This window comes from Eublepharis macularius, chromosome 16 (assembly GCF_028583425.1).
Source record: "Eublepharis macularius isolate TG4126 chromosome 16, MPM_Emac_v1.0, whole genome shotgun sequence".
Lineage (NCBI taxonomy): Eukaryota > Metazoa > Chordata > Lepidosauria > Squamata > Eublepharidae > Eublepharis > Eublepharis macularius.
In genome coordinates, this window is record NC_072805.1 from 42,499,463 (window position 1) to 42,521,276 (window position 21,814).

Here is a 21,814-nt window from a genome sequence, read left to right on the forward strand (position 1 = left end):
CCAGAAAAAAAGCCCTGGCAGTTTATATGAAAGCGCTCTACCTGAGACCCTGGATAATTGCTGCCAATCCAAGTGGACAATGCTGGCCTCAAGAGAGCAATGTGTTCAAATGCTGACACAGTAAAAATCATCCAAATGCTTATAGGGCTTAATAAAAAAGCAGCATTGGTGCTTAGCCAGACTTTGACACTCGCAACAGTAGATTATCTGTCTGCATTCCATCCTCACAGAAATATTGTGCGGTAGTTTCTGCTGAGACAGTCCAGTCGGCTAGCGATCCTTCTGTGAACTTCATGGCTGAGTGGTGATTTGAACCCAGCCCTCTGTATCTAAAGTCGAACACGCTATCTGGCGGTATGTGTGTGTTATGTGACATCAAGTTGCCTCCAACCGATGGTGATCCTATGAATGAAAGACCTCCAAAACATCTGATCATTTACAGCCTTGCTCAGATCCTGCAAAGTGGTGGGCGTGGCTTCTTTTATTGAGTCAAACCATCTCGTTTTAGGTCGTCTTCTTTTCCTACTGCCTTCCACTTTTCCTAGCATTATTGACTTTTCCGAAGAGTCTTGTCTTTTTGTGATGTGACCAAAGTACGATAGCCTCAGTTTTGCCATTTTAGCTTCTAGGGAGAATTCAGGCTTTATTTGATCGAGTACCCACTGTCTGGTATACTACACTCCTTTCCGATGGAGCTCCTAACCTGAGTCTAAAATGTTATCTTCACACTGCAGGTGACAGCTTTGTAGAATGGGATAATCCTCCCATTAAATTTATATATGTATATTCTTTTATATTTTATGAACATCTAAACATACAGGCCACCAATACACAAGCAGATAGAGAAATAGATGTTGGAGTTGAAGCACTTCTAACCCAAAGTATAAGAAATACATTTAAGCATAACTTCAACTTTTGCTGCCAACATCGCCCCAAGAAAATATTTCCAATTCTTTTAGGAATGTGGGCTTATGTCGTCTACCATCTTTCAAGTGGAGAACTTAACATAACCTCAATAGGTTAGCAACTTGCCAGACTTTATTTATCCAGTTCTTGATTCTCAGAGTAAGAGCCAAACTACAAGTGATGCCTTACACAGGTTGGACACTTGCCAGCTTCCCTCAAGTTTTGATGGGAAATGTAGGCGCCCTGGTTTTACAGCTTAGCTCTCCATTACAGCTGCAAGACCAGGACGCCTACATTTCCCATCAAAACTTGAGGGAAGCCGACAAGTGCCCAATAGGGGTGTGCAAGCCAAAAATTTTCGGCTATAGCCGAAAGTAGAAAGCCGAAAGAAAATTCTCTATCGTTAAAGCTGAAAGCCGAAACAAGAATCTCTTTCGGGATTCGGGATTCGGGATTCTTTCGGCATTATTTCGGCATTCTTTCGGCTTTTTTCTATGGGAAAATGCCTCCGTCTTCCAGGACGCCTGGAGGAGGCATTTTCCCACCGAATAAGCCCAAAATTGGTGGGGACCTTCCTCTAACCCTTCTCTAACAACCACCCAAGTTTCAGACAGATTGGACTTTGGGGGGCCATGTTATGGCCCCCCAAAGCAGGTCCCCCCATCCTCCCATAAAGGAGCATCTTCTTCATTATTTCCTATGGGGAAAAAATGAAGAAGCAGGCTTCCTTTGCCAGGGGTGGCATTTTGCATGCAAAATGCCCCCTTACCCTCAGGGGCCCTTCTCCCACCCCTCCTCCCACCCCCCACCAAGGCTCAGCCTGCTCCCACTTGGGGGGGCCATTTCATGGCCTCCCCAAGTAGGTGCTCTAATCTCTACCACTGACAGCTGGGGGAGGCTTGTGTTGCCAGGGGTGGCATTTTGCATGCAAAATGCCCCCCAACCCTCTGGGGCCCTTCTCCCACCCCTCCTCCCACCCCCCACCAAGGCTCAGCCTGCTCCCACTTGGGGGGGCCATTTCATGGCCTCCCCAAGTAGGTGCTCTAATCTCTACCACTGACAGCTGGGGGAGGCTTGTGTTGCCAGGGGTGGCATTTTGCATGCAAAATGCCCCCCAGCCCTCTGGGGCCCTTCTCCCACCCTTCCTCCCACCCCACACCAAGGCTCAGACTGCTCCCACTTGGGGGGGGCCATTTCATGGCCTCCCCAAGTAGGTCCTCTCAGCCCCTAAAGTCCACCCCTTACAGCCCCACACAAACCCAATTCCCCCCCAGCTGCCGCACACAGACCCAAATCCCCACATTAGCCCCTCACAGACCCAAATCCACCCCCACCTGCCCCACACCCATAACCCCAGGAACAGGCTGGCAAAGGCCAGCCCTCTCCCTTTGTTCCCTATGCTGGGAACTTCTAAACTCTCTTTCCCTGGGCAATTCTGCACAGCCCAGGGGTGCCACAATGGTGGGCACACTTCTGAGTGCCAGCTGGTCCCTGTGAAAGAACACCTGAACCACAGACACCCTCCCTCAAATTCCCCCACCACCTACAGAGATAGCTGGCCAGCCAGCCCCATTGTTCCCTATGATGGGAACCAACTGCACAACAAAGAATAAAACAAGAACAACACAAAATAAAGTTTTTAAAAAATTATTTTCTCCCTTCCAAAGTACAAGTAGGCAAAGCATTATGACACATTACACCAGCAGTCCCCCACACAGAAAAATAACACAACTCACTTAACATCAGAGAATCACAAAGCACGATTCCTGTCAAAAACACTTTATTTCTTGAACAGCTTTAGGTTACACAGCAGGGGGGAACACCAAAGGGCTTGGCAGCAGTATCTTACACAAAAATAACACAACTCACTTAACATCAGAGAATCACAAAAGCACAATTCCTGTCAAAAACACTTTATTTCTTGAACAGCTTTAGGCTACACAGCAGGGGGGGGACACCAAAGGGCATGGAAGCAGTATCTTACACAAAAATAACACAACTCACTTCACATTAAAGAATCACCCCAAAAAATTGCTGTCAAAAGCACTTTATTTCTGTAACTGCTTTAGGTTACACAGTAGGAAGGCACCACAGAGCAGGAAAGCAGTGTACTACACAAAAATAACACAACTCACTTCACATCAGAGAATCACACAAACACAATTGCTGTCAAAAACGGTGAAGTGGGTTGTATTATTTTTTGTAGTACATTGCTATCATGCCCTTTTGTGCCCTCCTACTGTGTAACCTAAAGCTGTTCAAGAAATAAAGTGTTTTTGCCAGGAATTGTGTTTTTGTGATTCTCTGATGTTAAGTGAGTTGTGTTATTTTTGTGTAAGATACTGCTTCCATGCCCTTTGGTGTCCCCCCCCTGCTGTGTAGCCTAAAGCTGTTCAAGAAATAAAGTGTTTTTGACAGGAATTGTGCTTTTGTGATTCTCTGATGTTAAGTGAGTTGTGTTATTTTTGTGTAAGATACTGCTTCCATGCCCTTTGGTGTTCCCCCCCTGCTGTGTAGCCTAAAGCTGTTCAAGAAATAAAGTGTTTTTGACAGGAATTGTGCTTTTGTGATTCTCTGATGTTAAGTGAGTTGTGTTATTTTTGTGTAAGATACTGCTTCCATGCCCTTTGGTGTTCCCCCCCTGCTGTGTAGCCTAAAGCTGTTCAAGAAATAAAGTGTTTTTGACAGGAATCGTGCTTTGTGATTCTCTGATGTTAAGTGAGTTGTGTTATTTTTCTGTGTGGGGGACTGCTGGTGTTATGTGTCATAATGCTTTGCCTACTTGTACTTTGGAAGGGAGAAAATAATTTTTAAAAAACTTTATTTTGTGTTGTTCTTGTTTTATTCTTTGTTGTGCAGTTGGTTCCCATCATAGGGAACAATGGGGCTGGCTGGCCAGCCATCTCTGTAGGTGGTGGGGGAATTTGAGGGAGGGTGTCTGTGGTTCAGGTGCTCTTTCACAGGGACCAGCTGGCACTCAGAAGTGTGCCCACCATTGTGGCACCCCTGGGCTGTGCAGAATTGCCCAGGGAAAGAGAGTTTAGAAGTTCCCAGCATAGGGAACAAAGGGAGAGGGCTGGCCTTTGCCAGCCTGTTCCTGGGGTTATGGGTGTGGGGCAGGTGGGGGTGGATTTGGGTCTGTGAGGGGCTAATGTGGGGATTTGGGTCTGTGTGTGGCAGCTGGGGGGAATTGGGTTTGTGTGGAGCTGTAAGGGGTGGAATTTAGGGGCTGAGAGGACCTACTTGGGGAGGCCATGAAATGGCCCCCCCAAGTGGGAGCAGGCTGAGCCTTGGTGGGGGGTGGGAGGAGGGGTGGGAGAAGGGCCCCAGAGGGTTGGGGGGCATTTTGCATGCAAAATGCCACCCCTGGCAACACAAGCCTCCCCCAGCTGTCAGTGGTAGAGATTAGAGCACCTACTTGGGGAGGCCATGAAATGGCCCCCCCAAGTGGGAGCAGGCTGAGCCTTGGTGGGGGGTGGGAGGAGGGGTGGGAGAAGGGCCCCTGAGGGTAAGGGGGCATTTTGCATGCAAAATGCCACCCCTGGCAAAGGAAGCCTGCTTCTTCATTTTTTCCCCATAGGAAATAATGAAGAAGATGCTCCTTTATGGGAGGATGGGGGGACCTGCTTTGGGGGGCCATAACATGGCCCCCCAAAGTCCAATCTGTCTGAAACTTGGGTGGTTGTTAGAGAAGGGTTAGAGGAAGGTCCCCACCAATTTTGGGCTTATTCGGTGGGAAGATGCCTCCCCCAGACGTCCGGGAAGACGGAGGCATTTTCCCATTGAAAAGCCGAATGAAAGACGAAAGAATCCCGAAACGTTTCGGCTTTTTTCTTTCGGCTACCCGAAACGTTTCGGGATTCCCCGAAACGTTTCGGCATTCCCTGAAAGAAGCCGAAACACTTTTGTTTCGGCATTCTTTCGGCATTCTGAATGCCGAAACGCACATCCCTAGTGCCCAACCTGTGTAAGACGTCACTTGTAGTTTGGCTCTTAGTTTCCAATTTTTGGCATTTTAAGACACAGAAAACCTCCTCCCTTGTGTGATGTTCTGTTTGCAGATAATTTCTTGCTTTGGAGGAGTGTTCAGTCATGTGAACACCTGCAAGGAGTTTGAAGTGGAACTGTTTACCTTCTCACCTGCTCCTTAAGAAAAGACTCAAATGATATGTTGCTTTTAGTCGTTCTTGAACAGTCTTTTGGGTTAGTTACAATACAACAATGGAAGACCAAGTTTTATCCTCCAGCATTTTCTGTATGTCAGATAGCAACAGGACATAAGCACAGACTTGCGCTGTAAAGGTGACACAATGAAATTAATCTCTCATCCCTCCCCACCACCTTTTTCCTGCTGTACAAACTATCATAACACCGGCAGGCAGGCAGCCAAATGCCTCTTCTCCTCTCCGCCTGCAAATGAAAATGAACACACTTAAGATAACCTGAGCTGCAAAGAGCTTGCTGAAGTTGTATTTATTATAATGAGTCTGTATAGTGTTTAGAAAACACAGCAGGGCGACCGGCAGAGGTGCCAGGGGATAGAAATGGCTTCTTAATCACAAATTCTCCTGCCAAGTGGGAAAGGCAAGAAAGCTTCTGGCTACCTGAACGCCAGATGCATTGTGCAAATTATGCCCTCGATTACACTATTCTCGTCTTCTGTTTGCTTTGTTACTAGACAAACACGAATGATTACAAAGCATGTCAAACTTGGCTGGAATGGGTTATTCCTGTTAATTACCTTGACAGAACGTTTTGCTCAGAAACCTTTTGTTTCTGTGCACCAGCAGAGGTGACAACAGGGAGGGTCTCAGGCTTAGTGGCAGAGCATCTCTTTTGCAAGCCGAAGGTCCCAGGTTTGATCCTCGGCATCTCCAGTTGTGAAGCTCTACATGAGACACTAGGGAGATGCTGCCAGTCAGAACAGACAGACCAATAGACAAATTGATATAAGGCAGATTCGAGCATTTGAACATTCTGTTCAAAGCTTGGGGCTGTACTTCCAAGATGCCACAACCGTGGGTGCCTCAGTGGACCCTCTCATTTCTAGAAGAACATGAATTAATTAGAACCAGTTCGTGACCCATACCCCAAGAGAAAACTTGCCTAGCTTCCCAGGGCCTAGAATTTTGTTTCCCTTAGCTCTCTGCTCTCTTCAATGCTTGTAGCCATGAATAAAGAGCCGATATAGCACATACAGCTTAAAGCTAGGATATGGGACATCTAGCTTCACATCTTCAGCACGCAATGAAGTTCACAGGTCATCTTTGCCCATTTTGGTGAGAATGTACAGTACAAATCCAACCGCTGTTTGGGTTTTTTTAATCCCAAGGAACGGAGGTGGTCTGCAAGGTTTATATCTCCACTGTTTCCTCTTATTTTGAAGTGAATATTTTTTTTATTATTTATTAAAAATATATAGTTTATGGATAATTGTTTTAACATGAGACAATTTGTTTCACTTCAATAAGGAAGCAGTCAATTATCTTATTAATAGAGGTTAAACAAGAGAATCAATTAATTGTAATTTATGTGGGGATGTGCCTGAGCAAAAAAAAATAACAGGTCCCTAGTCCCTGTGGTGCCCCTAGGCTTCGACCTAGTCAGCCTTATGAATAATACAGCCCTGACCTAGGCTTTGGCCTAGTCAGCCTTATGAATAATATGGTCCTCACCTAGGCTTCGGCCTAGACGACCTTATGAATAATACAGCCCTGACCTAGGCTATGGCCTAGTTGGCCTTATGAATAATACTGCCCTGACCTAGGCTTCGGCCTAGTCAGCCTTATGAATAATACGACCCTGGTCCCTCTTCATTGTTCTCCTTAAATTTCTCTCACTTGCCCGCCTCCTTATCAAAATGAAAGGCTTAGAATGGACTTTAGTCATATATCAAGTCTTTTGCCATTATTAAGTGGACTACATCTAAGGTTGCCAGCCTCCAGGTAGTGGCTGGAGATCTCCTGGAATTACAACTGATCTCCAGGTCACTAGATCAGTTCATCTGGAGAAAATGGCTACTTTGGGGGGTAGACTCTATGGAATTATGCCATGCAAAGGTCTTTTCCCTCCCCAAACCCCACTTTCTCCAGGTTTCACCCTCCCAGATCTCCAGGAATTTCCCAAATTGGAGCTTCCAACCCTAACTACATCCCTAGTCATAGTTTCAGTGGTGGCTCTGGTTGCAGCTTTAAAGTGATCTTCTTTAATTTTTCAAAACTACCTTTCTGTTGGCCCAGAATCTCATCTAGATGTGAAACCCAGTAAAATGTTTTTCTTTTCCTGGACTGTACCAATTCAGGCTATATCCTATGATAGAATGCTCTTGTATGGAAAATAGCATGCTAGAGAGAGGTCTGTCTTGGCTGAATCCTTCTCACCGATGTACTGCTTTTCTATGTGCTAGGAATTTTAATATAGGTGAACAGTCAAATATGCATTGCCCTTCCCGTACCACCAGCCTGATGGGATACAGTTGCCCTTTGATTTTGGAATAATGTTGAGTTGCAAACTTCCTTCATTCAACTCCTCTGCCAAAGATTTCATAAGCACTTTGTCAATACAGAAAGAGAAAGAAAGACTCACTCGTACAAACAATACTAAGATGCTTGAAAGAAGTTTGGTTCACCAGTTTATATAAAAGATAATAAAAAAGGCTTTTTTCTTTTTACTTAGTCCCAGTTCTTGAACGTAATTCTGTTTGGGATCATCCAGTTCCTGATGGTTTTAGAAGTCAACATTAATCAGCAACTTTTGCAGAGATGGCCTTTCTTCTTCATCTTCTTGGTCTCCTCCTCCAGATGTTATTTCTTTACTTCAGCTGTCTCTATTCCATGCTGCAATTAAGAGCTTAGCACTTTCCTCACAGTAGAGGCCATAGTTGTCATGAACTTCAAGTACACTAGGCCCTCTCCTCGCTCAGAATTTTGTTATGTTTTTGTTTATCTTTTCTGCTCGTTTGGATACTGCCACAATGGGATGAATTTTGTGTTATGAGGATTCCGAAACATCAAAAACCCAACAACAGATTGGATCCAGAGATCCACATACATGACAACTTTGGATCTCCACTGATAGAAATGGAAGACAGGAATAGCATTTCATTGACCTTCTCCACTGTAGCTTCCCAACTCTCCCAGCTATTAGTCCACGCAGGACTTGAGACCAGTTGCTTCTCAATCTCTATCATTTTCTAAGAGCAAAGGATTGGCATGTGATGGAAGGTATAACACTTCTACTTGCCAGTCAAAGTATATAACAAGCACCAATGTTTTGTTAGCGCTAAGAGGTTGTCTACTGCTATTAAAATAGGATTTACTGCCCTTTGGGATATTTGCACTGTAGAGGTGGTCGACATAATTGACTTTCTTCACAGTTAGCTGGATCTGATTTATTTCTTAGAACTTCCCTCTTTACCAATCACCACCATCTCTTTTTCCCGCCACCCCACCCTGCCCTAGTACATCCACACTTCCCTTCCTATAGATGGAAGGAAGAGAGAAATTCAAATTGTCTATCTCAGGCTGCTAACAGAAGTCTTTCGTTGACACTTTATGATCCACTTCTCTATAAAGAACAATTTGTTATAGCCACAGGTAAAGTTCAAATTGATCCTTGCCTTTCCATCTTTCCCATCACTCCTCACCCTTCCCCAGTTGCCTTAGTGATCCGCATGAATCTCTGTTTAGCTGGAAGGCTAACATGACATTTTAGCACCAACCAAAGCAATCTTTTCGTTGTTGTTGAAATGTTTTGATTGTAATTAAGCTATTCCTGTGTCAATTGAATTTGAGTCCCACAGGCAATTGGAAGCAAGGTGGATGAAAATTATGCCAAACAAGGGTTCTTAAAACATTATTCCTAATAATTGATTAATATTTCACATTTTAGCAATTTGCAAGTAGTAGTTTTTGTAATGCAACAATGATTCGTACTGTGCCGAATATTCACCAGTTTTGCTAACTGGGCCGAAAAACTACTTTTGCGGTATCTCATAGTGTTCTCTGAAGATCCCTGAATTTTGGAATTTTTTTGGCTTGTTCCGTGACTTTTTCTCCCTCTCTTCTGTTGTTTGATGTCATTTTCTTTTTTGTGTTTTCTTCGTAAGAGTCCATCTAGTCCAGCATCCTGTCTCATACAGTGGTCAATCACTTACTCTGGAGGGCCAAGCACAGGGTCTAGAAGCCAAAGCCTTTCCATGATATTGCCTTCTGGCACTGCTATTCACAGAATTACTGCCTTTAAATGTGGAAGTTTCCTTTAGTCCTCATGGCTAGAGCCACTAGTAGACCTGTCCTCCATGAATATAATACCCTTTTAAAGATATTTACACCTGTGGCTATCACTGCAGTCTCTGGCAGTGAAGCCCATATTTTAATCACTTGTCATGTAAAGAAGTGTTTCCTTTTGTCCTTATGCCTTCTACTGTTTGGGGTGAGGGAGACATAGTACCCTTTGTCAAACATGGCGGGGGGAAAGTCCATCAAGAGGCTTGCACTGAAATTGTACTGCTAAAGGAAACTTTTGCTGAAATCATCTACGTGTAGCCTTACCTACTGATGGCAGACAATCTCCTAGCAATTGTAGCCACTGCACATCAATTGCTGGTGATTGGTGAGAGGAGGCAGGTCAAGGAAATGGGCACAAATACAACCATGGTGCCTCATGATGACATCACTTCCAGTTGTCCCGAAAGTGACTGCATCACATTGGTCCGAGTCCTTCTGGAATTGGCTCCAAACATAGCTGAAACATCATCACTTCTGGGTTGCACCAGAAGTGAACCATCAGCAAGTGCCAGAGAGTTCATGCATGCTTTGCACATATGCACAGTAAGGAACCCACCCCTGCCAACCCTCCTGCCACTTGCAGGGAGGACTTGACAACCCTATCCAAAAGGTTGCAACTGAACTCTGTGCATCGGCAGAGTATTGCCCCAGTGAGTCCATCGGAATCTTCTCCAAAACAATAATAGTGTTAAGTTTCAAGTAAAGAGTGCTCGAGCAATTCAGTCACTCAGAATTGCTGTCCCCAGGTCAAGACAAACCATGTGCATTCAAGTTCAGCTCTGGCTCATATAGATTTGTTCTGGGGAATCACACCAGACTAGCCATACCCAACAATCTCCCACCCTCCTAAATCGTTCCGCTTCTTCCAAAAATGTCAATAGCAGCTAAATCCAAATACCCATCTCTCTTCCTTTCTCCAAAATTTCTGCAAATCTCCTGGCAGAACCAAGGAATCCCTGGAGCCTACATTTCCCAAGAGGTCCTTTCAACTGCCTGGCTGCTTGGCAGGATTTGGAAGAAAGGGAGACGGGAGTTTTCATTTAGCTGCTAATGGCAGATAAATTCCTCATTGAGGAGAAAGGTAGACAATAAATGAAGCAAATAAATCAATTCAAGGAAAGATATGGCAGTATGGAATCTGGGATTCAGGATCTTAAATGCTCACTTTCTGCCCAGCTTCTCTTCTTAGAGGCTTAAGATATATAATCACTGATCTCTTGGGATAGGAACTAAGTGGTTAAATATAGAAAGTGACTCTAAACAAATGTACTGATGTATTAGAAAAGAGCCTTAAAGATAAGGATGTGTTTCTGGGGACCAAGATCAAGATAATCCAAACTATGATATTCCTCATTACTATGTATGGATGTGAAAGTTGGACAATGAAGAAAACTTACAGGAAGAAAACTGATTCATTGAAATATGGTGCTGGAGGATATTTTTGCAGATACCATGGACAGCCAAAAAGACAAATAAGTTGGTTCTAGATCACATCAAGCCTGAATTCTCCCTAGAAGCTAAAATGACAAAACTGAGGCTATCGTACTTTGGTCACATCATGAGAAGACAAGACTCACTGGAAAGTTAATAATGCAAGGAAAAGTGGAAGGCAGTAGGAAAAGAGGGAGACACAGAACAAGATGGCTTGACTCAATAAAGAAAGCCACATCCTCCAGTTTGCAGGATCTGAGCAAGTCTGTTAATGATAGGATGTTTTGGAGGTTGCCGTAAGTTTGGAGGCAAATTGACGGCACATAGCACACATGCTCAATGTCTGCTTTTGTCCATGTTCCATCTGCAGGTGTGGACAGATTCAGTGAAGATATCCAGCAAATGATGGGATTCAAACCAGGGCTCTACTGGAGATTGTGCTGGAAGTTTGTTAGCCCTGCTTTTTTATTGGTAAGCTGCCCATTCATATATCTCTTCAGTTATAATGAGCATGGGTTCAGAATATCGCCATGCACTAAGGAAGTGTTTTGAATAATTAGCAACCCAAAACAGTCAGGATGAGTATGGATTACCCCTCTGTTTTATAGAACGAGTATCCAAACTATGCATTGCAGATGGTGGTTATAATTTAAGCCTCATGTCCAGCTGTACGTTGCAATGCAAATGTTCACCTAGATCTAATATGTTTGTGCATGTATTCTTCCTGTTCAGATGGAGGTTTTGTGTAGACTAGTTTGCTTATGTGCACGGATCCCCTTTGCTGGTTAGGAAGAAAGATGAATAGCTGACAATATTCTGCAGTATCATGTAAATGAATGAAGGCTATGGAAAAGCACAACTTAACTAAACTCTGCAGAAAACATTCTTATTAAATCCCTCCCCCTTGTTTAAGAATTGTCAGATTCAAAACATCCAGAGGAGTTAGCCATGTTAGTCTGTAGTAGCAAAATAGTAAAGAGTCCAGTAGCACCCATAAGACTAACCAACTTTATTGTAGCATAAGCTTTCGAGAACCACAGCTCTCTTCGTAAGGTGCTACTTGACTTACTATTCAGATTAAAAGGAAAGTGAGCAAAAAGATTCTACATGGAAAAATGCACCATTTTTGTGTTCACTTCAGTCTTCAACCATTTCCACAGAAAATAATCTTCCAAGGAGCTTCCTATGCACTTATGAAAAATAGATTTTTAAAACAAACAAACAAACATTGCAAACTTTCTGGAGTCATTTAAATATTTTAACACATGGAAAATATTTTGACTTGGAACCCTTGTAACAAAAGGGAAAAAAAGATTTATATGTTTACTTCCTCTGGAGAATTGGAAGATGTTTTTCACTAGCTCTGATCGCGGGTTTTGTAAGGCTATTAAGAAAGTGGCTGTAGAATTGCACGACATACAGATGTGGTCTCCTTTCTGAATCTTTTCTCTTACAAGCTTTACTGAATGAACCCAGCAACGTAATTACAGTGATGAGCAGCAGATGCGAAATGTTTTTAGAAATAGTAAAACAGCAGACGGAAAGTAACATTTCCTTGGACAAGCAGCACTTGATTCCAGATGTCAGATAACAGGAGTGTGACGGCGTTAAATATTTGAGCAAATTAACTAGAATTGTACTCTGTACGGATTCCTAGTGGTGATAGGTAAAGCGACAGACCTTGGAAACACCAGGCAGACATGAGAAAATCAATGGTAGCTAAAGATGGTCCTAGAAACTTTTCTGTGGATTGGTATGAGAAGGCTTGCGCCCAGGAGAAAGATGAGGCAGCCCTTTTCTCTTGGGTACAAACAAAGCCACAACTTTATTGCTGCAAATTCCAGGACATAATTTTGCTTTAAACAGGTGTGAGGCCTCCAGGAGTAGTCCCTTAGGAGCAAAGGCAACCACTCCATGCATTACCAGTTTGCAAATTTTAGCATTTGTCACTTTCTCCCCAAATGATGGTGTGGCTGGCAAAACTGTCAATTTGTACTGAAGCCTTTTCTCCAACATGTAATACCTTTTAACTCGATGCCTGAGTGACAGGCCTAATAACATTAGGGGTAAATCAAAGCCCTTCCGGGCCTTTATCTGTGATGAGATTTAACTTGACACTCGAGATTAAGCAACTGTCTGCGTTAGGCAGTTGTCCCCTCTGGACGTTGCCATTTATGTTTGTGCTTTGGTTTTTAAGAACCAAGAATGCTGTGGTTATTATCTCAAAGCTGACTGAAGGCAGAGTAAACTGATGGAATTTTGGAAGGAAGGGCAGAAGTTAAAACGGCATATTTTCGATGGGTAGCCGTGTTGGTCTGCAGTAGAAGAGCAGGATTTGAGTCCATGTCAGGCTATGGATGAGAAGTTTCTCTCACATGATGTCATTCCTATCAAAATGTCAGGCTATGGATGACAGGATACAGCAGACAGATCTCTGGACCATTGCAGCAAGACACAAGTGCTTGGTCAAATGCCTTTTATTCAGAAATCAGATCATTTCCATATACAGGTCCATAGGATTACTTAGGAGCAAGGTAGATATCTAAGCAACAAGAGCAGAAGTTGATAGGAATGACATGTTAGCGAAACTTCTCTTTTAACATTCTTGTTTACTCCTTTCTCCCCCCTCCCAACCGTAAACAATACTTTGGCGTTGTCTTGGTGTGAGAACGTTTCACGTGGTATCACGTTGAGTTACTAGGAAGCAAGACACAGCACTGTCTGGGAATGAGCACAAGGTCATAAACACTCCAAGCTGTTACAGTCCAACAGATAAACACCTGTGAAAGCCTGAGAAAAGAATAGTTATGGCACTAGCAAAGTGATATTGAGCTATAGTAAGATACACTGCGTTCAGCAGAAGAGAATCAAAATTGGCATGGATGGGGCTCAGACGTGACAGTCCAGTGGCAACTTAGCAACCAAGAAAATGTTCAGGGACTCTTTGAAGTTTATATTCTGAAAATCTTGTTGGTCTCTAAGTTGCCACTGGACTCAAAACCTGTTGTTCTAAACTGGCAAGTACGAGCCTACGCTGGAACTACCCTCATTTTTGAGTCATGGCGGAGCCTATGCCATGCAGTGCCCCTTTGAAGGCCACAATAAAACCCAGTTGTAGGTCATGATGAAAAACCATTTCAAAACCTATGCTTTAAAGGCGAGATATGTCACATTTTCTACACTGACCCCTACCCTTTCTTTGGGACAATCAGTTGAAACATTTTTAATGGAAGTATGGGAATCCTAGTGTGCAAATGAATGCTATGAAAAGTTAGGGGTTTACTCATATTAGGGACACATCAAAAGAAATGCAAATTTAGTAGTTCATTGCTGAGCAAATACTACAAGTCTCTCTACACGAGACATTGACACATGCTGGAAGATGCAATGTTAGCTGGGAAGGGTGGCTTAAAAAGATGGAGCCAGCAGCAGAGCAAAGGTTTTGCTATACACTGGAGCTGTGTGAAGGGGCTGTGAAATGCCAGAAGGGAAACTTCAGCCCATTAGAAGCTCTCCGGGTCCAAGCCCGGTTCTGGAATGCAGCTCCAGCCCATTTCCATTCCTCGCTGCCCTCTGGTTGTGATCCCACACAGTTTTAGACTGGAGAGGTGAAATTGAGAGAGCCTTGGAGGAGGCGAAGATGAAATTAACAAACCCTCTGAGGAGCGATATCCGCCGGCTCTGTCTTTTTAAACTACGGCTTCCCAGCTAGCATTGCTTCTCCCTACGCTTGACGAGCATCCCCCTAACTTCCCTTAGTATGCTCGCTTTCCTTGCCTGCAGGTCCCTCCTCTAGCCAGCAGGGGTCCTCTGTTAACTCCCAGTCCAACCTTTTACAACGACATTCCTTTAAATTATATTTAGTACACATATTGTGTAGCTATATTGTTTTGAAAAGATCCATTTCTAAGCATGCTTAACTTGTGGAGTTCTACAGTATGCCTAAAATGTAGATCCCATAAATGTCTTTAGATCTTCTTTGTATGCAACATCTGGATGATGCGAAGAGCTATTTTCTTTTTCTTTTTTCCTCCTTACTTGGAATAAGCTTGCAGTTTTTTTTTTTACCTTCTCTCTCTTTTTCCTTTAGTTTGTGGTCATAGTCAGTATTGTAAATTTCAAACCTCTGACCTACGACAACTACGTCTTCCCATCGTGGGCCGACAGCATCGGATGGGGCATCGCATTGTCTTCGATGATCCTTGTGCCTGCGTATCTTCTCTATAAATTACTGAATACACGGGGGAGTTTTAAACAAGTGAGTGGCCGAGTAATGAAATGTCATGGAAATGTTCTTTGAAATGAAAATCGCTGGAGCTAAGCTAAGAGTTTGCTTTCTTTAATTCCACAAACGCTTTGTGGATAGATGACCTTTTGGAAACAACTTTTAAGTGATTTGCCATTTCAAGAAAGGATTTAGGACTCGTCTCTACTTCCTGCAGTGGAAGTTCCTGTACTAGAAGTTAAAAGAGGGTTTGGCTCAGTGGTACTTTGCACGAGAAAAATTTCAGGGCCAATCTCTGGTACCATTAAAGGAGATTTTGGCATAGACCTTTTTCTTTTGGAGACCTGCAGTTATTTAGGGTGCCCTGACCTGGATAGCCCAGGTGAGCCTGATCTCGTCAGATCTCAGAAGCTCAGCAGGGTTGGCCTTGGTTAGTAATTGGATGGGAGACCTCCAACAAAGACTGGGGTTGCAGAGGTAGGCAATGGCAAACCTCCTCTGTTAGTCTCTTGCCTTTAAAACCCCAGCAGGGGTTGCCGTAAGTCAGCTATGACTTGAGGGCACTCTCTACCAACAGCAGTCATTTAGAGTACAAAATAGGCCCATATTTTGTTTAAGGAAGCTCTGTATATTTGGATGCTGGAAGGCCTCAGAACTGGACCAATTTTTGTTTGTGAAGTAGCAAATTAGGGCTGACAAGGAAAGTTCAAAATGACTCCAGTCCTCAAACTCTAAACGCTGGGTTGTGATGTTAAAAAATTAGCCATGAAAATTAACATTTCACCTTCCAGAATAGAAATTTAACACCAAAGTTCAAAAAACATCTTTAAAAAAATTATTGACATGAATTAAATACATATAACATGTACTAAACTCTGTTGCAAACTGGCATTCAGAGTTTGCTAAATATTGTTCATTATTGCATAGTAGCAGAGGCAGTGTGGTGTAGTAGTTAGAAAAGTAGACTAGGATTCTTTCTATGCCGTGGAAGTAGCCAGGTGACGTTAGGTGAGTCACTGTAACCTACCTTGCGGGGGGGGGGTGGCGGGGTGAGGATAAATTGAAACAAAGGAGAACGATGTTGTAAGCTGCTTTCGATTTCTATTGGAGAGAAAAGCAAAGTGAGTGCGCTATTCTTTATGCTATGCATATACAATTATATATCTTACACCATTTATATGCAATTGACAAAAAATTCTGAAAAATATGTTAAATGTAACAGGAAAAAATGGCATGAGGTAACAGAAAACAGCCCCAGAACAGACTTAAGTCAACAGTCAAAATCAAAATGGGGATTTTTAGCTGGATAAACAGGGTTGGGAAATTTTGTAGCATTCAGATGTAAGTTGTGAATGGCAGGCAATTTTTAATGGGGGGAGGGAGAGACTTGAGATTTGTTATTTTATTTTGGGTTTTTAAAAAAACTATTATTGTTAGCAGCTTTGAACCACATGGAAAGGGGGATATAGCTTTTTAAATAAAATTGCTCCATCTCAGAGAATGGGTTAATAACAACAACAACAACAACAACAACAACAACATTCAATTTATACACCGCCCTTCAGGACAACTTAATACCCACTCAGAGGGGTTTACAAAGTTTGCCATTATTATCCCCACAACAAAACACCCTGTGAGGTGTGTGGGGCTGAGAGAGCTCCAGAGAGCTGTGACTAGCCCAAGGTCACCCAGCTGGCTTCAAGTGGAGGAGTGGGGAATCAAACCCGGCTGTCCAGATTAGAGTCCTGCACTCTTAACCACTACACCAAAGTGGCTCTCTGGTTGGATCCGATGTTTTCCATGAAGAATTTTGCATTTAAGGAAGACTGTAATTTCTGGAAGACTTGATCTGTTATAGGAATGACTTCTTTCTCCAGTGGAAGATTCTTCTCTTAGCAGAAGGAAATCCACATAGTGAAACTTACTGTATGCCTACTACAAAACGCCATTAAATGTTTGCTAACCATTCATCCAGGGAAGAGCTATAGAGTATTCACCAAGTCCACCAAGGAGATTTTTTTTTCTTAGCAAGTTGTTTCAGATTCCAGTTCCTAAGAAACATACAAGTGCCCAGACAGATATCTTAAGATGGTGATGGAGGAATCAAGTTGGGTGTTCTCTACTATGCTTCATGCAAAAGATGTCAAGAACAATACTGGGACAGAGGCAATGAAGCCTCCCCCTTTTAAAATGCTTGTCCAAGACCTCAATCATTATGCTACACTTATTTGTTTTTTCAAAACGTGCCATGCACAATTTTCAGTTTCGAGCCATGTGTCTGTTCAAAAATCCCGTCCCTTTTCATATTTGCTCTCTTTATGACTTTCCAAAGGATCGCTGACACACTTTTCCCCCCTCTGAATTAAAACTGCACTCCACCACTCAAGATTTCCTTTTACAATAGTTGAAAAGGAGAAGTGTCCGGAGCCGGGACTCATGCAGAGACACAACAACCACCTACGTTCTACTGTGTGCCTATTTAAAGAGTGATTAAATGTCTGATAAAACCTTGTGCAGACACAGGGTGGGATGACTTGCCTTTACTGGAAGAAGGCAAGGCCTGACCAATGAATCATACAGAGACATAGCAAGTAACCTCCTTTATGGCTGGATTCTTTGGGTTCACAGGAGATTTGAGTATTTGATTGACTGGCTTCCTATGACAAGTGAATGTAACCTGGTTCATTGTTTTCAGAATGATTAACCGAATAATACATTAGCAATTGTTTATTGTGTATGATTTGTATGTGTACGTACACCTCTAGAACCCATACTGCTACCCAGTTTTAGAGAAACTTGGTTTCTATGGTGAAAAAACACATCCCATTATTCCTTCTCACAATTGCTCTGCACTCTCCTCCCAATTACTATTTCTAAATTGCACAGATTTAAGATTTGTGATCATATTAATTTTCCTGTCACTGCTGTTGGAAACTCTCCTTTTCCATGCTCTGAAGAAAGGGAAGATGTGAAACAAAGCTGTTCCCCGTATAGGACTGCTTTAGCTTTTCAGAAAGGAATGGCAATTTTTCCTTTCCTCCTTTCATAGCCAAACATTTTCATATTGCAAATCAGATTTGAAATTGCCTGGTGAGGGCCCCAGCTGTCTGTCCACCTGTGAGCCTCTCCAGCTATTGGTTGAGCTGCTATGACATCATGGAATGTTTGCATTTAGATCTTAGGACTTCTCTGCACCTTAAAATTTGTTCCTAATGCCTACTGGAAAAGAACCGTTGTGGGCAAATCAAGGCCAGGAAGACTAGAGCTAGCTGGAGCTCCCTGGGAAAAAGAGTTCCTTATATTCTCAGTGTAACCATCAAAACACTCTGTCTGGTGTGTTTAGCCTCTCCACCTCTGAGAGTGGGGGGACATGGAACAGGGCATCTACAGATGTTCTAAACATATCAGCTGGTTGATATGCAAGAAGACCATCCTTAAAGTACTCTGATCTCAGGCCTTTGAGCATCAAGAATAAGACCTTGAATTTGTCCCAACTAAATGAAGGATATAAAAATAGGTGAGTTTCAATCCAAAAAATGTTCTTGTTCTATGGAGGGAGTTGTAAACATGACAGTTGAGCTTGATGCACATTAATAACAATAACAACTACTACTAAACTAAACTAAACCTGTAGCTATAGCTATAACTACAACTACTACTACTACTACTACTACTATTTATATACTGACCTTCAGGACAACTTAACACCCACTCAGAGTGGTTTACAAAGTATTATTATCCCCACAACAAACACCCTGTGAGGTGGGTGGGGCTGAGAGAGCTTCGAGAAGCTGTGACTGACCCAAGGTCACCCAGCTGGCTTCAAGGGGAGGAGTGGGGAATCAAGCCCGGTTCTCCAGATTAGAGTCCTGCTGCTCTTAACCACTACCCCAAACTCAGAAGAGAGTGGTCATTGAATTTGCCCCTTAGGTGACAAGAGGGTTACAAATGGCGAATATCTGAAGCAACCCCCTGGTGAAGAAAGCAGCACAATACAAAAACTTTAGATACTCCAACTTCTAATAGAGTTGGCCCAGCAAACAAAACCTCTGTGTCCTTCCCCCCCCCCCCCACTTGTCTTTCATCGCTGATGTACAAAATTCTCTAAAGCCTGGCTTGCTTTTCTCCCTCTGTTTTTCTTTAGAGACTAGCATACTGCATCACGCCAGAGAATGAACATCACCTCGTAGCACAAGGGAACGTGCGGCAGTTTAAGGTGTGTGTGTTTGGCTGTCCCTCTTCATTGTTTCTGCATCCCAGGGGAAGGTATCAAATAAGCATAGCTGATTTCCCCACCCATTTCACGCTTCACCACTCATGCCATGAGCGGACTTGAAGGCACCAGTTGTCTGAAGAATGAGTTACAGAAACGAGCAAGCCAGGAAATAAGTATTTGGTGATTGAACCTCCCATTTCTTATGGAAATGATAGAATCACCAAAGCTTCTGCTCAGTAGAGGCATCCATTTTTTAGACACCCCTCCAAGTTTTTTGGCTGGAACGGTCTTAGTGATACCGAAGCTCTCGGTAAAAATCCTGGATAGAACCCCAGACTCACTGCTATCCACTACTAGCACCATGCAAAATCTGTACCCTGCCAATGGGATCCAAGAAAGGTGTGTCCCATATGAGGGGAGTCTCTGCTACCACTAGAAGCTGGCTGCCCCCTTCTGTTGGGGGGGAAATCAGGATCATGAGTGTGGGGTGCCCCACTGCCCATTGGTTAGGCTGCTCCTGCCAAGACTACCTCTCTGGAATCTGTTAGTTTTCATAAGCCCCCAAGGTAATGAACACCAACATAGCGTTTCTCATTCACCTCTTTTTTATCCGGCAGCTCCAGCACTGGTTATCTATATGAAGACTGAGAATTCGGAATGGTAAAGCCAATACATTCTTTTTTTACAAAAAGGCGAAACGGGGAATATCTGAAAAGTCCCTTTCGAATCTCTTGATTGTGGTTGGTCTTGGTTGGCTCGTAAGTGGTGAGGCTCAGAAGATCACCTCCAGATTTCTTTGGGTGAAGATACATCTTCCACTCCTTGTTTCCAACACTGGATGGCTCAGTTTTTTTCCAACAAACTTCCTGGATGACTTCATTTTGACTTTCCTTTTTTTTTGTACGTGTGAATTTTTCAGAGTGCTGATCTTGTCCGACCAAAAGTGTTGTTTTTGCTGGTAGCAGAAGCAAAGATGGAAAGTTTTGTTTTTTAAAAAATCCATCTTTAGCCAAAGGATGTTGTGTCTGAGATACGGTGGTTCCATTTGGTTAGACCGAATTCTATAAGTGGTAGCTAGCTCTCCAAGAGGAGGGGAAATGTCGGGGCAGATTCACTCATGTATATCCATCAAGTGCTGACTCTCACGTGTGAATGATGGGCACAGATCTAACAACACACATAGAAAGTTGTCTTTTCTGCTGCTATTTCTGGTGCACTGCTTTTTCATTGGCTGTTAAGGTTGACTGTTTGCAGAACCGGCTGTCTCATTCTGTGCAGTGTTTGATCTGCCAAATGGCAAAAAAAACCCAGTCTTTTGTGTCACCAAGCAAAATGGTTCTATTCAGGGCTTTTTTTCAGCAGGAACACAGTAGAACGGAGTTCCGGAACCTCTTGAAAATGGTCACATGGCTGGTGGCCCCGCCCCCTGATCTCCAGACCGAGGGGAGTTGAGATTGCCCTCCGCACCGCCGAGCGGTGCGGAGGGCCATCTAAACTCCCCTCTGTCTGGAGATCAGGGGGCGGGGCCACCAGCCATGTGACCATTTTCTCTGAGGGCAACCCACTGAGTTCCACCACCTCTTTCCCCAGAAAAAAGCCCTGGTTCTATTAATACCCCCTAGGCTCTAGAACAATGAAAGAGCAGAAGCAGAAAAAAGCTTTATAGGTAGGCAAACCCTTTTGCCATGCTTTTTTCTATAATTTGTGTCAGCTAAAGAATCCGCAGAATGTATTAAGGTGTTCAGTTGTTTTTACCAAATATACATACTTTGAAAGTTGCTAGCAGCAGAAGTTTGAGTTTGAAATGCTGGCTCTTCTGAATGGGTTGGTTTACTCCAAAAACCATCTGGTCAATCTGGAAATATATCTTGCTTTTCTTTATTAATATACAATCCTATAGCTAATTTCGAATCAGCTCTGTACCACTTTATATCGCAAATGGGAAAACGGAACTCTCCCCCCTCTAAAGTATTGTCCAGCCCTCAAAAACATCAGGAAGAGTAGTTCTAGTTTAGCCTCTACCCTGACATGCTTATTTTCTATAATGAGGGATGTCAGTTTGTGTGGGTGCGAATTAGTCAAGGAGATAAGCACCCCTCTGCAGTCTGAAAAGCTATAGACCACTTATAAATTCGCCGCCGCTGTGAGCGCAAGGTGTGTGATTGCTCAGGTGAATCTACTTCGCAAGAAAGTTTTTGCAAGGCTAAATCCACATCCTGGAGTCTTTTGTGGGAAGGCTGAGCTATGATACAAAAGAGAAGTGTTTTTAAGCATCCTTCATCTTCCTAGATTCGTAAGCAGCCCCGTTTGTGGTATTTATTCTAAGAAACAAGATGGCCCTGAGTAGTTTAAAGTGGCTAATCACCAATGACCTGCTGGAGGCAAGGTTTCTCCCCCTTTTAAAGGTGCTGGAATGTGAGTTGCCCTCCTCCTCTTTGAGGTCTGTGCTTTTTACCTCTTATTCCCGGGTGGTCCTGCATTGACTGTTAACCCCTCCAGTTTGTGCTTATACTCCCCCCCCACACACACACTTAACTTTAACTCCCACACACACACACACACACACACACACACACACACACACACACACAAGTGCCTTAACATCATACACTGTATGGCATTAAATATTGTGTCTAGTCCAGACCTAATAAGGCTACCCAGTACTGGTGCGTACATAGAAATAATTGTGTGGGAAATATGGCTTATGAAGTAAACTAACACAGAATGTGTAGCAAGGTTGCCAGCCTT

At 43.3% G+C, this 21,814-nt stretch overlaps 1 protein-coding gene across 1 annotated transcript in view; it reads left to right on the plus strand.

Moving 5' to 3' along the window:
* SLC6A2 (solute carrier family 6 member 2) overlaps positions 1-19,707 on the plus strand; it is a 76,219-nt gene extending 56,512 nt beyond the window's left edge. Inside the window, exons 12-15 of the mRNA XM_055000270.1 lie at positions 10,996-11,096; positions 14,716-14,883; positions 18,995-19,066; positions 19,684-19,707. Of these exons, the coding sequence (XP_054856245.1) occupies positions 10,996-11,096; positions 14,716-14,883; positions 18,995-19,066; positions 19,684-19,707 (365 nt within the window). The remainder of the gene's footprint in view (positions 1-10,995; positions 11,097-14,715; positions 14,884-18,994; positions 19,067-19,683) is intronic.
* The last annotated feature ends 2,107 nt before the right edge of the window (positions 19,708-21,814 follow it).